Consider the following 15,513-nt stretch of genomic DNA (forward strand, 5'->3'; position numbering starts at 1 on the left):
ATACACACAGCAATAGAAACCAAGGGAGGAAATTATTCAGAAGAAGGGAGGACAAGGAGCAGTGCCTGAAGCAAAGGCAAGAAAAGTTTATGCTGGGCCTTGCATGGAAGGAGAATGGCCTTCAGCATCAGACGTTTGGCTGAGATGGGGCACCACCGCTGCCAAGCTACCCTGCTGCCTCTCTGTACTCCCCAGCTCCTCTTGATGCCTCACAAAGCCGGTTTCTCTCTCTGCTACCCAGCTCTGCTTTGTTTTACAGTAGCCCCACCTCGTTTCTCCCCTACCAGCCGTTTCACGCGGGCATCTTGCACCGAGCTGCCCCAGCATGCCTTAGAAGGTTTAATAAAACAGATTGAGATGCATTTGGGCTTATGGCTTGACAACTAGTTCCCCTTGGACAGGAACATTTGCCTTCGCTGGGTGACAATGCTTTGAGCCCGTAGCCTTAGGCGCTGTGGCTCATTACTAGTCATGTCTCCAATGAATAATATACAGGCCTGAATATCTGTCTGCATACATCTTCCTTTCCTATAGGGTAATTTAATGTTATCTTTGGGCCTCCTGCTCCTGAGATGAAGAGATTACTTCAAACCTGCAGCCCACAGCCACAGCCATTGGTTTCAAACGTCATTAAGTTTCATTATAACAAATAAACACTGCAATGACATTTATAAGTTACCAGAGAGCACAGAAACACAAATATGAAGCAGATAAACTACATTTGATCCAAATAATTACTGCAGGCAATATTGAGCTTAGGCTGAGCTGGCAGCCGGGTGCCGAGTAATTTATAGGAGTCTGTAAGGCACTGTGTTGCACATTGCTTCTTAAAAATTATGATGATGGTTATGTGTCTCTCTCTAAAGCCTTAAACAGGTTACGTTCCTGCCTCGCTGAAGGCAGGAAGCCTTTCCTCAAGTCAGAAACAGAGGTGGTGCTGGCTAAATGGGCGGCTGTTACTAGTTTGGGGACTTTCTTATCCCGATCCCTCAAGATTTTAGCCTGAAAAGGGACCTGCATTTGAGGTTTGCTGTGGTTGAAAGAGGCGAGGTTTTTTTTTTTTCCCCCTGGAGGTTTCTATCCCCAGCTGTGGACTCACAGGGTTTCAAGAGGGGGGGAATCCTTGGAGAGAGATTTCCACTGTAAGAGGGTGCAATGTTATAATAATTAAGTTCCTTTCATTTTTGACTCCCAGCTCTACGCTGCCTCTTAACCCTGGGGAAGGAATCCTCTACCAGCAAACCAGATGGAAAAGCCTCTCCCCCAGCTCCCCCCCTGCAAAAACCTGCATGAAAAGGGGGTTTGTTGCTGTGCTGGTTGTGTGAACCTTTCACCAAGCTTTGCCTCCCTGCACGGGGCCGGGGTTTTTTCTGCTCCGGGGTGGCACATCATCTCCTAAGTGAGCCACGTGGAGCTTGTCACGGGATGGAAAGCTTCCCGTGTCCTGCAGGCATGGAGACTCAACCCAGGAGGGGGTTCAGAAACAGCTGGGTTTATTGATGAGCATCTCTCATTACCTGCTAATTAACTCAGCAGGCTGGAATGCGCTAATCTTCTCTTGGTCTGGGGTTTTGCACAAGCAAGCCATTGACTCTGCAGTGGGGACCATTGAGAAGGAGCTAGTAACAAAACCAACAGCGAAGTCTTGTGTTTAAATACATTTGAGTCCCCTTCTGATGCAGTCCCTTCTCCTCCAGCAATAAAGCCGAGAAGTCGCTGGGTCTGTTAGCAGCGGGTAAGGCACAGCCGCTTCCCCCTGGCTTCTCCCAAGGGTGCACGTGGGCAGATAAAGCAGTTGCAGGGATATAAATACTGACTGAATTCACGTCGCCTCTTGTTTTTCATGGCTCTTGGCTTTATATGGTAAATCCCAGTCAAAAAGCAGGACCCGGCTGTTGTAGGCGTTGGTGCAGGTCACTGGCCTCTTCCGTGGTGGCTGAGCAATGGATAAATGCACTTTCTAGGCGTTTCCTTGGGTCTATGGATACTGTAGCAGCAACGGCTTTCAGGGGAAGGGGAGCTTTTATTAGGTCTTCATGCATGGATAGAAAAGTACATGAGTTTTTAAGCGCCTTCCTCAGGTAATGAGGATGGGTGAGTGCATAAAACATTTCCTGCTCAACCGATGATGTGCTCCCTGTCTGTTCATCTTAGCATCTTTTACCTCCTCCTGTCTTTTCCCTGCCACTTTTCTTTGTGTATTGCATATGCTTAACTTTAGGCTGTTCTTCAGAATAATTTGTTTTAACTCTAAATGTGAATCTTGCATGTAAAAAAAAAAAGTGCACATATTTACAATCATTCCGCTTGGAAAAATCCAAACAAACAATAATTACAGCAGAAACCTGCTAATTCTCATTCCACTTCATCTTCAGACTTGCTAATTCGCACAACACAACCTGAAGCAATCTCACCCTGCTTCTCAGCTCAGCTAAACAGCAGGGAGCTGGAGCGAGTACTCAGCCTCGGCACGGTCTCGGTGCATCCGTAATATCCCATAGCTAATCTGGCTGGCAGTCCCCCTAGAAGCAACACGGTCGATGTTTCGTGCAGACAGCGGCCTCTCAACGTTTCAGGGCAATAGTAAGACTTGTTCTTGCACTTTCCTGCCTCGATACGTGCGGTTTGGTACCCCACCCAGGCGTTTTTGATTCGGGGAAGGTATCTGTTGGAGGGCATCTTGCGTGGTGGCAATTCAAGCACCTGCAAAGATGGAAACAAAGTCCTGTAGAGAAACTTGGCTGACCACTCTTTGCATGAAGTCCCAAATCTGTACGGTGAGCATAATGCCTCTCCAACCTGTGGTGAGATGACTTACACTCAAATTCATTTTGAGAAGGGGGTGGGTGTATATATATAGATTAAAGGTGGGGTTATTTTCTGATAAGCTTTGGCAGAACCGTGTTTAAAGTAGTGGAAGGTAAGGGGGACAAATTTAAAAGCTTCTTGTGCAATGGGGTTTTCACTGGGAGTTTGGCTAGAAGGTGGAAGACAGGAGCAGAGTTTTTCAGTAGTTTTAGTATTAAATATCTGCATTTTCTGTTCTGAAATGAATCTTCATTTTGATTTCTCTCTGTGACTCAAAGCGTGCGATAACAGAGTTTGAAAAACGGGGATGGAAGTGAAACATGGTGCGACCCAGGGCGAGCTCTTTGGTCTAATTTTCCACCCTGTAGACTGCACAACTCCCAGTTGCTACTCTTCCTGGGAGCAGAGCCAGACTTTAAAATCTCCAAATTGTTTGTGAAATGGATTATTCATCCTTCTCGCTTTCCTACGGACGAGCGTCCTGTGTGCCCTCTAACTCAAAGACGAGCTGAGATTTATAGGACTATATTTCAGAAGAGCAGCCCTGATCCGGGAACAAAGGGTGGGCTAAGGGCATGCACCTGGATTGAACGTAATCCAGGGCTGTGGGGGATCCCCTGAGAGATTTCAAAAGGTCACAAAGGATAAAATCCTTACGGATTTTATCCGGGAGATTGCTGCCCACCAGTTTGAGCATCAGCTGTTATTTTAGCAGGAAAAGTTCCCTTTCCTCCTTTGTGGATTGAAGTGGGTGGTTTTAGGTCCCAGGAGTGTCTGTGCAAGACTTGTGCAGCTGAGGACCTGCCGAGTGCTGTTTGTCGGCTACAAATATTTAGCATCAGGAAAGCATCTGTAGTTGCCACGGAGAAAGCTGGCTTGGCTGGAGTTACCGAAGCGTCCCCTCTTCTTCTCTCAGCTCCCTTGCGAGCCCGTCAGTCTGGCCGCTGCGGAGCCGTGCCAGGACATCTACGCCTTGACAGAGAGCAAATGGTTATTTATTATTCCGCGGCAGGTTCCTCAGGAGCGCCGATAACAAAATATTTCTTAGAGTCGTTGGCAATTTTCAGTGGGAGCTGCGGCCTCCAGGTAGATCAATGTGAGGAAATCTCTTCCCCTCTGCTCACGAGAGCAAGGCATCTCCCATCTCAAGCGAGGGATGCCCATCAGCGCCGTGCCCAGGGTTTCCAGTGCCTTTGAAATGGCTTGTGGCGCTGTTGCCCTACCTTTCTAGCAAGAACAGGCATCATCCCCGTACCCCAAGCAGCCTTGGCAGGAGGCTCGGAGCCCGATCGCGGGGTGACTGCAGCAGCCCAGGCTTTGGGACGAGGCTCTGGCCCTTGCCCAGCGTGCGGGGAGGCACACACACCTCTTCCATCTGCCGTTAGCTGTAGTAACGCGACGAGCTTTGCCTCCTGCTGACACCGAGCTTTGCCGCCCTTCCGACGTGCTGCTCCCCCCTGCGAAGCCTCGCCTGCTTCTCTATCACAGGGGCAAACCCTCATGTGCTGGCCCCTGTGGCAAAACGCCACCTAATTCAGTTTGCTGCTTCTATCTCCAACCCAGGAAAAGTCCTGTGTGCCCCAAAGCTCATCTGGTTATTTTTTTTTTTCCGGCTCTGTCAGCTTGTCTAATAGAAGATAACGCTGCTTCCTACGAGCCTGGCTTTATCTGGGCAGCAGGTACGTGCGAGGTTGTTAAAGCAGAACGGCCAGAAGCCATCCGTTGAGTCTGAATATTCAGTGCAATTCAGTCCGTAAGGTCACTTGAACGCTGCTGTTTGGGGACAGCTTATTTTTGATTCTGTGATGCAGTACATTAGTTTGTTTTCTATCAGTGCAGCTACCGAGAAGAGGCATTTAATCTCACAAGAGGTAATTCTCGAAGCTGGTGCTGGGAGGAGGTTGCTAATAAATATCCCACAGTAAGTATACTCTTACACCTTTCCCAATTGGTAGCTAATAACAGAGCAGACGATGACATTTAAGCCCTTTCTGCATGGCTGATCAAACTACTCGCAGTGACTTTGAAAGCGGTGCTGGGATTTCATGTGGGTATCAAAGCAAGTGGAATACTCGATAGTTCAGATCTCTTCCCTGTGTGACTAATAAACAAAAAGATTCCTAAAAGGTCTAATATCTTATTCAAAATTTCTGTCTCCTGTTTGAAGCTACTTAGTGGACACAGTGGGATGCTGATGTTTCTCCTCTAAGCAGCATTAGGAAAATATCTGACATCACTGCGGGGTGAGCTCAGGCGTGCACGCAGGCTTGCTTGGAGCTGGTGTGTGGCTGGGAGGCAAAGGGTTATGCAAAGGCCAAGCTTAAACTCGGCTCTGGCTGTTGGCGCTGCTTTTCTTGGGGTGGTCCCTGCACCCAGGATCACTTTGGCTTTGGTTTCACCTAAATGTAGCCCACTTCTTCCCCTCCGTAGCTGCGCAGCTGGCTGGAGTTGATGGGGACTGCCAGACTTTGCTTGTTGGGATGCTTCAAGGGGAAAAAAGGTCCTGTCTCCCTCGGTGTTTGTGGATGAGCAAAGGACGAGCTCAGCTTCCCGCTTTGCACGAGGACAGGGGACGCATCCGACGCCAGGTCACACAGAGCGGGCTGGTCAGTGAGAAGTAGGCTGCCGCTTGTCTTTCCATACAGCTGATTCCTTGACTGAAGGGTGGTGTGCTTTTTTTTTTGTTTCAAATTGAATAATTCAGCAGCATCAAGCGTACAGAAGCCACGTGAGCCGGACTTACGTAGTCGAACTAAAAAAGGCCAAACTGACATTTTTGTTCAAACAGATTTTTTCCCCCCCAACCCCAAGGAAGTAAAATAAAATAATGGAAAGCTTATGCAAGGGACAAACTCAAACTACCTTTCTTTTGTTCTTCTGTGAAGCTGAAAGGAAGTGCAAGACGTGGCTCTGGCCATCACCAACAAGTGAGTCTCCCTTGGGGGTGCTGCTCCATGTCTCCTTACTCTGGACAGCACCGCTGGTGCGATTCATCTGCTCCTGTCTGGGGAGCCACAGGTTTTTTCGCTCCTCCGAAGGTGCAAGAAAAGCTTGCCTTTGTCCTTGTCTGGGGGAATCCTTGCTGTGCCCCTGGGGACGCTTGGCCGTCCCTTTCCTTTCTGCTCCGTGGGTGCTGTGCTCAGGCAGAGCTTGCACGTGGCCTGGAGGCTGGGCTAGGTGGCATCTCTCACCGGGGAGGCAACTGGGAGGCAGGCAGGTAACGAGCGGCTGTGCCGCCCGCACGGCTCTTCCCTGCTCTCCCTGTTTGCGCTGTGCTTCCCCATGACTGACAATTCCAGAGAGCTTTGTAAATAATGTAGCGCTTTTGTCTGCTTGCTCTTCCTAGTCATCTAAAAATCAATGCGGGCGTGTGTTTTCAAGTCCGATGGGCCTTATGCAGGGAGCTCCTTGTCCTTGGCTCGGAGAAGAGGACCCATTTGAATGAGCGCTGAGAACCAGCCCATTTGTCACGGGATCGATAGCAGAAGCTGCGCGGGGTGGTGCGGAGACCAAGCCCTCGTCTGTCGGGAAAGCGTGGGCATGCAGCCATCTCTACTCTCCCTTCCCAGTCCTCTCCACGGTCAAGAGATGGCTCCATCTCCAGGCGTCACGTAATGAGAAACCAACCCTGAGCTGGGCTGAAATGCCGTGACTTTACATCAGGGCGCTTGGTGGTGCGATCTGCTTGGTCTGAAGAGGGACCCTTCTAGGACAGTGTGTAGGTTTAGGTTGTCACGCAGCAGCCCCTTGATCATCCTCCTACCACATGTCATGCCGGCTCCGAGTCAATGGAAGGATTAGCTCTCCACATTGAGGGACAAGGAGAACGTCCCACCGCTCTTAATCACTGGGCCTTTCATTTCTGAACAGTAATATTTTTACGAGGAGCTTCGTAGTCCTCCTTCGCCACTTCTATTCTCTCCTCAACATAAAGGACTAATTCTTTTCAGAACACAATGGAAATTCAAAGCTCCACTTACATAAAAGGAGCCACGGTGTCTCCATTTCTAATGAGTCATTGTTCCCTCTCTAAGTCCCTGGCTTCTTACTACAATACTCACTTCTCTTGGGTAATGAAAATTTAACTATCTGCTGTTCCCGGTTGCCTCTTCTCTTCTTGCAGCAAGTTGTCTGCAGGCAGGCTGGTTTTTACGCGGCAGGCTGCAAGCTGAAATAATTCAGACAAGAACTCGTGCAAACAGATTTCAGTCTTCAGAGGACTTAGAAAGCCGGTCGCCGATTCAGGCTTTGGTGATGGAAGGAGCTTCGAGGTCCTGCTGTATTGCAGACACCCTGCGTGACCTTGGCAATGTCATCGTGTAGGCGCAGCCCTCAGTTTTCTGGGTTGTAAAGCGGGATTTTTTGGTCCTTCTCACCATGCATGGGTGTTGGGACTTCTCTGAAAAGGAATGCTACAGCGCTGGCGGCGTGATTTCCCTTGGAAGTCACAAACATAGCGGAGGCTCAGCCTTTGTTTGAAAGAACAAGGCAACATTACAGAGAAACACAGAAAAACAGGAGCCACAGGTGCAAAATCCATTAAGGAAATGTAAAGAGTTCTAAAGTGGTTATCTCTTTTTTCCTCTTTTTTTTTTCCTAAGCTTTTATGACATGCTTGTGACTTCATAAGGATCCTGCCTGTGATTTTTGAAAGCAGGGTTAGCGTTATTGCCTGCTCACTGTTCACGGTGGGTCCTTTATTCCCCCATTTTGTTCTTGCCGTTTAGGATTTCAATAGCTGCGAGAAATGCCCCCCGCTTTTGTTTCAGAGAGGCTTTCTCCAGGAAGACAGGAGATCACAGGGCCAGAAAACAGGTCACGCAGTCGTCTGGCAGTGTAAATAGCTCCTCAGGGAGCGAAGCAAAGCCAGCGACCAGGAGAAGATGAGGCTCTGAGATCAAGAGCCTCTCGTGCCTTCTCTGGCACCAAAGCCCCCATTTATAATAGCAGGTCAACCTGCGGCTGACAACCTGCATTGAGCAGAAGGGCAGCTTGAGAGTGCAGATAGGACTTTGCCATCGTGCTGGAACGTGGCCAAGAGGCATGGTTAGCATCTCATTTACATATCTGTTTGCTTTTTAAAAGAAAAAACAAAAAAAAAAATCGGCAATGAATTCAGAGTCCCAATATTTGCTTCTGCTTGGTGCGTCTCCTCTGCTGGATGAATGGCAAAAGAAGCTCGCGTGGATGCTCTGGGGGGGGGCAGAGTCGGTGCCGAGCGGCTCCCAGCGGCGCTTGCGGGAAGCCGAGCGTCAATTGGGTTATTTCTGTCTTTGAAAGTATGCCAAGTCTTTACCCGTGAAAAGAGGAAGAACGGGGTGTGCAACTAAAAGGGGACTACGCTTGGGTGCGGGGGGGGGGGACTTGTACACGCTGCTGCACCTCCCCGCTGTTTGCGATTGCTGCCACGGGGCAGAGGAGCGCTTCCCAAAACCAGAACCTGGGTTCCCTTCGTGCGGCGGGAAGGTGAGAGGGAGATGGCTGATGGCTGGTGTGGGTACTCTTGGCTGGGCTCACGTGGTCTGAACTCCAATCTCCGCAAGGATTTGGATTTGGGAAGCCAGGTTATAGTTAAAACCAGATTTTTTTTTTTTTGGCTAATACCCTATTTAGTGGAAGGGGAGATAATGGGAAGCTTCTGGTTGACCGACAGCATCTTGCGTGATCATGGAAGTGCTTGTTTTGTTTTGTCTTGGAGCCAAACCACCCTGCTTTGAAACCAAAGCACCATTTTGTAATAGTGTTGTAAATGTTCATGGGAAAAGTACCCAATTGACCTGTTTCAGCCCATTTTCTTGTAGCTGAAACCGCTCCGCCTGCATTTGTAGATCAGCCTTTCCCCATTTTCAGTCATTTTCTGTCAAGTATCTTATCTCCCTTAAAACTTTTCTGCAAATTACTTGTTCCTTTGTCATTAAGACATAAGACAGCTGAAAGCTGTAAAGTGGACGGGCCTCTGATCTTCCAAACCCAGTAAAACCCAGTAATCAGGCTTTAAGCTGCTTTGAAAGCTAGGTGAGCTCTGCCTTCAGTACTTCTTATTTTTTGGCTTCTTTTTTATCTGTGATTTAGGGAGAGATGATCCTGCTGTGGAGCAGGGACTGGGCCAGGTAATGCTCTTAAGTTCCTTACCCCCGTCTCTCCTCTCCTGTGACTGAGTCTGAGCTGTTTGTAGCTGAGATGGAGCCTTGGACAAAAAAAAAAATGGTTTCAAGTGATAATTTTTCACACTGAGCAAACAGAGGGAAGGAGAAGACAGGATACATATGCCATGTTTCTACTCTGATTTTCCACGACCATCAGCTGCTCTCTAAAACAAATCAAGAAACAAAAAAAAAAGAAAAAAACCAACAACCCTAAAAAGGGCTTCATTTCCAACAGCAATTACCAAATGAAGCCTCTGCTTAATGGACATTTTCAGAGGGCATAGACACCGCTTTGTGCTTCTGCTTTCTCATTATGACTCTTGCGGCTCCCAGCTGACAACCTGATAATTCTCGCCGATAAAACAATCTTTTTGGGTTATTGCTGCGTTCCAGCACTGTCCCCGCTTGCCCGGCTTGCCTTGAGAATTGTCAAGATTACGGAGTGAGCTGTGAAACATAGTTAGCGGGTGGAAAATACACATTAAAAAAAACCCCAAACCCCAAAACAACAACAAAAAAGCAAAATGCTCACTTTTTTTCTGCTTCCTTTCCTAATTTTCTCTCTCATCCCCATTTTTCCCTAGTAGTGCTTGTCTTTTATGAGTCTGAATAAAATACAGAGCTGATTAATATTCCCTTTGAAACCAGATTTAGAAATCTTAATTCAGCATAGCAAGGGTTTCTGCTGGTATTGGAGACCACTGTGACTTCCAGCGAGTCTCTCCCAGCAGAAAGAGCTGGAGTCTCCTCTGGAATAAACCCGTCCTGTTGTGCGTGCAGCACCGCACCGAGAGCCACCACCGTGGCCTTCTGGAGCACCTGCGGTGAAAATCAGATTTCCTTGCAAATATGTGGGTGCTGGGAGAGCCAGGACCTCTGAAATACCCAGGAATATGGCGCTCGAGGTGCGCCTGGACACTGCAGAGAGGTTTGCAAAAAATTTCAGCAGGGCTTTTGAACCTGATGTATGTAAACCAGCAGAAATCCAGAAAGGATGGCTCTGCTCTTCCCTGTGCATTTTTAGCTGGCTCAGAGCAAACTTAAGCTACACTAAATTAAATTGAAATATAAGCGTTCACGTGGGGTCTTACATTGGTTTAACTGCACGAGTTAGAAAATCATCGAGCTTTGTAGCTTTGCCTTGTAGGCAAAGCCCAACAACTCATTTGGAAACAAGTTTAGTTGCGAGAACTTGTGTCACACTTAACCTTGGTTTAGGATTAATCATCAGTCAATGATTAAATTGAGTTAATGTAAATTAGGATTGAATTGATTTAGGGTGGTTCACATGGAGACTGTCCTGGTTTAACAAATTGATTTTAAAGAGAAACTTTTTCTTCAGCCCCGTACGATTCTGTATATTGAACTGACATTCAGCTGAGGGGTGTGGGCTTTTCATTCTGTGCCTGTTGCAAGGTGATAATTCACACACAGCGAGGCTCCTGATCTTTAAAACCCCTCAGCTAATATAGCGAGTCGCAATCCAGTCGTTCTGCCTTTCTCCCAACTTCTCCCTTTGTCAGATCTCTCCTATATCCAGCGTGAGAGCGAGACTTTCAGTGCTGGCAAAGCAGTAACGCTGCTCAGATGCCCTACAAATAACTAACGCAAAGGACCGTGCTCACAAGGTGTCCGGATATCAGCGGATCAGCCTGAAATGGCTTTACATTTAGGACCTCCCAGCATTAGACTGCGGCACTACATACACGTGCTAGCTTGTAGCACAACGAGCCCTCTCTCTAAGATATCCCAGAGGTATATTTGGTTTAGGGGTGCTTGGTCAGCGTTTGTTCTCGCTTTTACTATTTTCTTTACAAGCTCAGATCCGAGAGAAGGGGAGTGATCTGGCCCTGTTGCTGCCGTGTGCCCCGATCTCCGTTGAACCACAGGGATGTGCTTTATGGGCATCCCGGATACCCACTTTGCCTGACTGAAAACCAGAGCACCACTCATTTCGGAAAGAAAAAACCAGAAGGAATTAACACTTTGAATGTTTTTCGATCGTGGCGAAGTCAAGGGATGATGATGTATTTCAAAGAGTGAAAACAAAACAGAATGCCAGTGCTTAGCAAACCCTGATGTGAAAGAGGTTATACTGCATCAGGGTACTTTCTGTTGAAAATGAGAAGTTTGGCCTCACCTGCGGTGTGAGACATCTCACCGTGGCAGGCGATGACCCGAGGGCTTTGAATTTGTTCTTGCAGCGTTCAGGGTGGGGAAGGGTGAGGGGAGAGACGGTAAACCACCGCATTTGGTCCACCTGTGTCAACCGAGGTGGTAGGTGTCCTGCTTAAGAGCTTGGCCCATTAGGGTTGGATGGTTTGTGAGTTTGATGATGAAGCTTTGGCAAAAGGCAGTGCTGAACCAGGGCGCTTGCTTCCTTTCATCCCCAGGTGTGTGTGTGAAGCTCCCAGCAAATACAAGTAGGTTATGCTCTGGGAGAAGAGAGAACAGCCGCAGTCAGCTGTTTTGTAGCAGGTTCTTAACTGTGCATCCTGATTTCAGAGAGCACGTGAGGTGGGAGCGAGACTCGGAAGCACAGGACCGGCGTCCTCTTGTATTAGGTGTAATACAAAATATTACTGCTTCCTGAAAGCCTGCTGCTTTGTCTGTTGATCGTGACTGCTAAAACACTAGCACCACCACAATTTGGAATAAAATAGTTAGAGGAAATGCCTGGCACCTCTTTGCTGTATCATTTTTTTTCCCCCCCCAGGGGGGGAAAACGTTGCAAATTTTTGTCTGAGTGTGTGAGGGGGCAAAAAGTAATCACGTTAATAAGAGCTGCAGAATTCAGCCTCGGCACTACATACACGTGCTAGCTTGTAGCACAACGAGCCCTCTCTCTAAGATATCCCAGAGGTATATTTGGTTTAGGGGTGCTTGGTCAGCGTTTGTTCTCGCTTTTACTATTTTCTTTACAAGCTCAGATCCGAGAGAAGGGGAGTGATCTGGCCCTGTTGCTGCCGTGTGCCCCGATCTCCGTTGAACCACAGGGATGTGCTTTATGGGCATCCCAGATACCCACTTGGCCTGACTGAAAACCAGAGCACCACTCATTTCGGAAGGAAAAAAACAGAAGGAATTAACACTTTGAATGTTTTTCGATCGTGGCGAAGTCAAGGGATGATGATGTATTTCAAAGAGTGAAAACAAAACAGAATGCCAGTGCTTAGCAAACCCTGATGTGAAAGAGGTTATACTGCATCAGGGTACTTTCTGTTGAAAATGAGAAGTTTGGCCTCACACCTGAGGTGTGAGACATCTCACCGTGGCAGGGGATGACCCGAGGGCTTTGAATTTGTTCTTGCAGCGTTCAGGGTGGGGAAGGGTGAGGGGAGAGACGGTAAACCACCGCATTTGGTCCACCTGTGTCAACCGAGGTGGTAGGTGTCCTGCTTAAGAGCTTGGCCCATTAGGGTTGGATGGTTTGTGAGTTTGATGATGAAGCTTTGGCAAAAGGCAGTGCTGAACCAGGGCGCTTGCTTCCTTTCATCCCCAGGTGTGTGTGTGAAGCTCCCAGCAAATACAAGTAGGTTATGCTCTGGGAGAAGAGAGAACAGCCGCAGTCAGCTGTTTTGTAGCAGGTTCTTAACTGTGCATCCTGATTTCAGAGAGCACGTGAGGTGGGAGTGAGACTCGGAAGCACAGGACCGGCGTCCTCTTGTATTAGGTGTAATACAAAATATTACTGCTTCCTGAAAGCCTGCTGCTTTGTCTGTTGATCGTGACTGCTAAAACACTAGCACCACAATTTGGAATAAAATAGTTAGAGGAAATGCCTGGCACCTCTTTGCTGTATCATTTTTTTTCCCCCCCCCAGGGAGGAAGAACGTTGCAAATTTTTGTCTGAGTGTGTGAGGGGGCAATCAGTAATCACGTAATTAAGAGCTGCAGAATTCAGCCTCAGGTTTGTGCTGTGGCAGAAGCATCTTGGGCTGTTGCATCCCAAGGCACTGCATTGGGCAGAAAACCGCCCGAGAGCTGACGGCCTCCTCTTTCTCTCTTGTTCCCCTCTCCAGGTCAAGCATCCTCCTTCACGCAGCAGCCCCAGGACCAGGTCGTGATCGCCGGGCAGCCCGTGACGCTGCTGTGTGCCATCCCCGAGTATAATGGCATTGTGCTGTGGATTAAAGACGGGCTCGCTCTTGGCGTCGGACGGGATCTCTCAAGTAAGTTGTGATACTACCCTACCTAAACAAGGAAAATGGGAGCTCCCCAACAGTGCAGGTGCAGCCACAATATTTATTTTGAAAATCAACGAGTGTTTTCGTTTCAACTACAAAACCTTCCAGCCAGCTCAAACATAAGGATTGAAACTCGGAATAAACAAAAACTTTTTTCACTCTGACTTGAAACAAAACAGTTGGTTTCCCACAGGTGTGGCCTGACCCTTTGGAAAGCCTTGCCTTGGTTTCGGTTGACTTTTGGAAACAAACGTCATGTTTCCAAAATGCAGGCTGAAATGTTTTGTAAATGTTGAAAGTGCCTGTTTTGACATTCTCAAAAAACAAAAAAAAAAAGAAAGTCTCTGTTTGCTTTGGATAAATGTGTTTATTGCAATCCAGCGGAGCCCACGAGTACTTGTGGCTTCCTGAAGCTGTACTTTTGGCAAATTATAGTTTGGTAATAAAATTCTCCAGACTTCTTGCTACTTAATCCCACGCGGGCATTGTGATTGAGGGTTTATTGCAACTGGCGAAGACTCTGGAACAACAGTGGAGAAGTTACACAGTTTACTCTATATATTTTGCTGGAAAATACTAATTTTTTAGTGAAATATTTCACAGGACTAAGGGAGAGTGTTCGCTTGAGAGCCAGGAACCTGGGAAGGCACTGAGCCCTTCCAGGAGCTGCAGCCTTGTCCCCCCGAGCACAGCAGAGGTTGTACACGTGTGACGTTGCTAGTGCTCAACTTCTGCAGAGCACAGAAGACCTGGGAGGGTTTTTCTCCAAGTCAAGCAGCAGCATTCAGAAACCAGGGGAGGATTTGTGTTTCTTGGTCCCCAGGGACCCTGCTCTTCTCTGAAGCGCGATGCCTGCTTTTTCTTTTCCTCTATTTTTTAATACATATAATTACTCATTTCTCAGTTGTTTGAGTGAGCAGTCCCTTCTTCAACTGTTTTTCAAAGCTCTGTGCCGCGACTTTTACATATATTAGAGAGCTGAGCTTTCCCTATAAGACCTTGCAACACGAATGGGTAACAACAGCTCCACTGGAGTATGTAGCTTATGTGAATGACTTCCACAATTAATGGAGCTGGGGCTGCTTTAAGCAAGAGGAACTGCCAGCTTGCATGATACCAGCTCAGCCAGTCATCTAATTAGCTAAATACAAACAAACCCATCATTTGTATTTCTTGTGGTTCAGGAGAGCAAATCCTGCTGTTGATAGCTTGCAAAACAACAAAAACACAAGACTGTGCCAGGCTGCCTGCGTTGCACAGTGCATTAATCACCAGCGCGGGGAAGGATGGGGTGATGGCAGCCTTCCTGCCATGGTGCTTCAGGTGTCTCAAAACGCAGGCTGGGCTGATCAGGGCTGTCGATACTCCCACAGACCCCTGCCCGACCTTTACGCAGACCTAACAGTAGAAGTATTCCAGGGTTTCATTGCAAGCACGTGCGCAGCTGACTGAAGGAGTTAAGGAAATCCCACGACAGGTCTCAGAGGAGCCGGAGGCGGTGGGTTTCCTGGTGGAAGGGCTCATCCGTTTTTCTTAGGGATTTCAGCTAATGCTCCTTCATCGGTATTTCTTTTTTGACTTCTTAGGGCAAAACCTGCAGTCTCTTTCCCGAATTTGGGAAACCTCTTTCTCTCTTTTTGGGCTGGCTGCCAAGGGGGGGAAGAAGCTGCCTGGCTCCTGGGCGTCTGCTGTGGGGCGGCTGGGGCTCTGGACCCCTGCTGTATACTCTTCAGCCCTGGGCTCGTCAGTCCAGCTGCCTCCTGACTCGTGCTTCACGTTCTGCAGGCTACCCGCGCTATCTGGTCGTAGGCGACCATCTGTCCGGAGAGCATCACTTGAAAATCCTGAGAGCTGATCTCCAAGATGACGCCGTCTACGAATGTCAGGCCATTCAAGCAGCCATCCGATCCAGACCTGCCCGGCTGACTGTTCTCGGTAAGTCCCATCTCCTCGTCACGTTGGAGGTGATTAGGTTTGTGGGTTTGTTTTTTTTTTGACCTCGCGGTCGCACTGAGTGGCTTTTGGACAAAATGTTTTGTTGCTAAATCACGAGGACTGGAAATTAATCCATCATGAGAGCGATGGGGGTGTGTCTTGATCCTGAGAACAGTAGTAAAGGAAGCTGTTCAGGGAGTACAGGAGTTCTGGGATGAGTAACACAGGCACAAAATATTTGGTACTTCAGCTCTACAAATATACGTGCCAATTCAAGTGTGTATGTGCATAAATTTAAGGATATGAAGAGTGTCAGTGCCATCAGTGCAATATGCATTACTCTTGTTGCCATGCTGTTCCACGGTAGGACCAGGAGGACGCTACCGCTTGAGAAAAGGCTGGTTTTCATACTATTTTCATACATACATTTTATCATC

At 48.0% G+C, this 15,513-nt stretch overlaps 1 protein-coding gene across 1 annotated transcript in view; it reads left to right on the forward strand.

The window, feature by feature from the left end:
* The window catches only part of KIRREL3 (kin of IRRE like 3 (Drosophila)), a 143,776-nt gene that overhangs the window by 14,093 nt on the left and 114,170 nt on the right, over positions 1-15,513 (forward strand). The window contains exons 3-4 of the mRNA XM_009322610.1: positions 12,977-13,126; positions 14,927-15,076. Coding sequence (XP_009320885.1) covers positions 12,977-13,126; positions 14,927-15,076 — 300 coding nt within the window. The remainder of the gene's footprint in view (positions 1-12,976; positions 13,127-14,926; positions 15,077-15,513) is intronic.

This window comes from Pygoscelis adeliae, unplaced genomic scaffold, assembly GCF_000699105.1.
Source record: "Pygoscelis adeliae isolate BGI_AS28 unplaced genomic scaffold, ASM69910v1 Scaffold224, whole genome shotgun sequence".
Lineage (NCBI taxonomy): Eukaryota > Metazoa > Chordata > Aves > Sphenisciformes > Spheniscidae > Pygoscelis > Pygoscelis adeliae.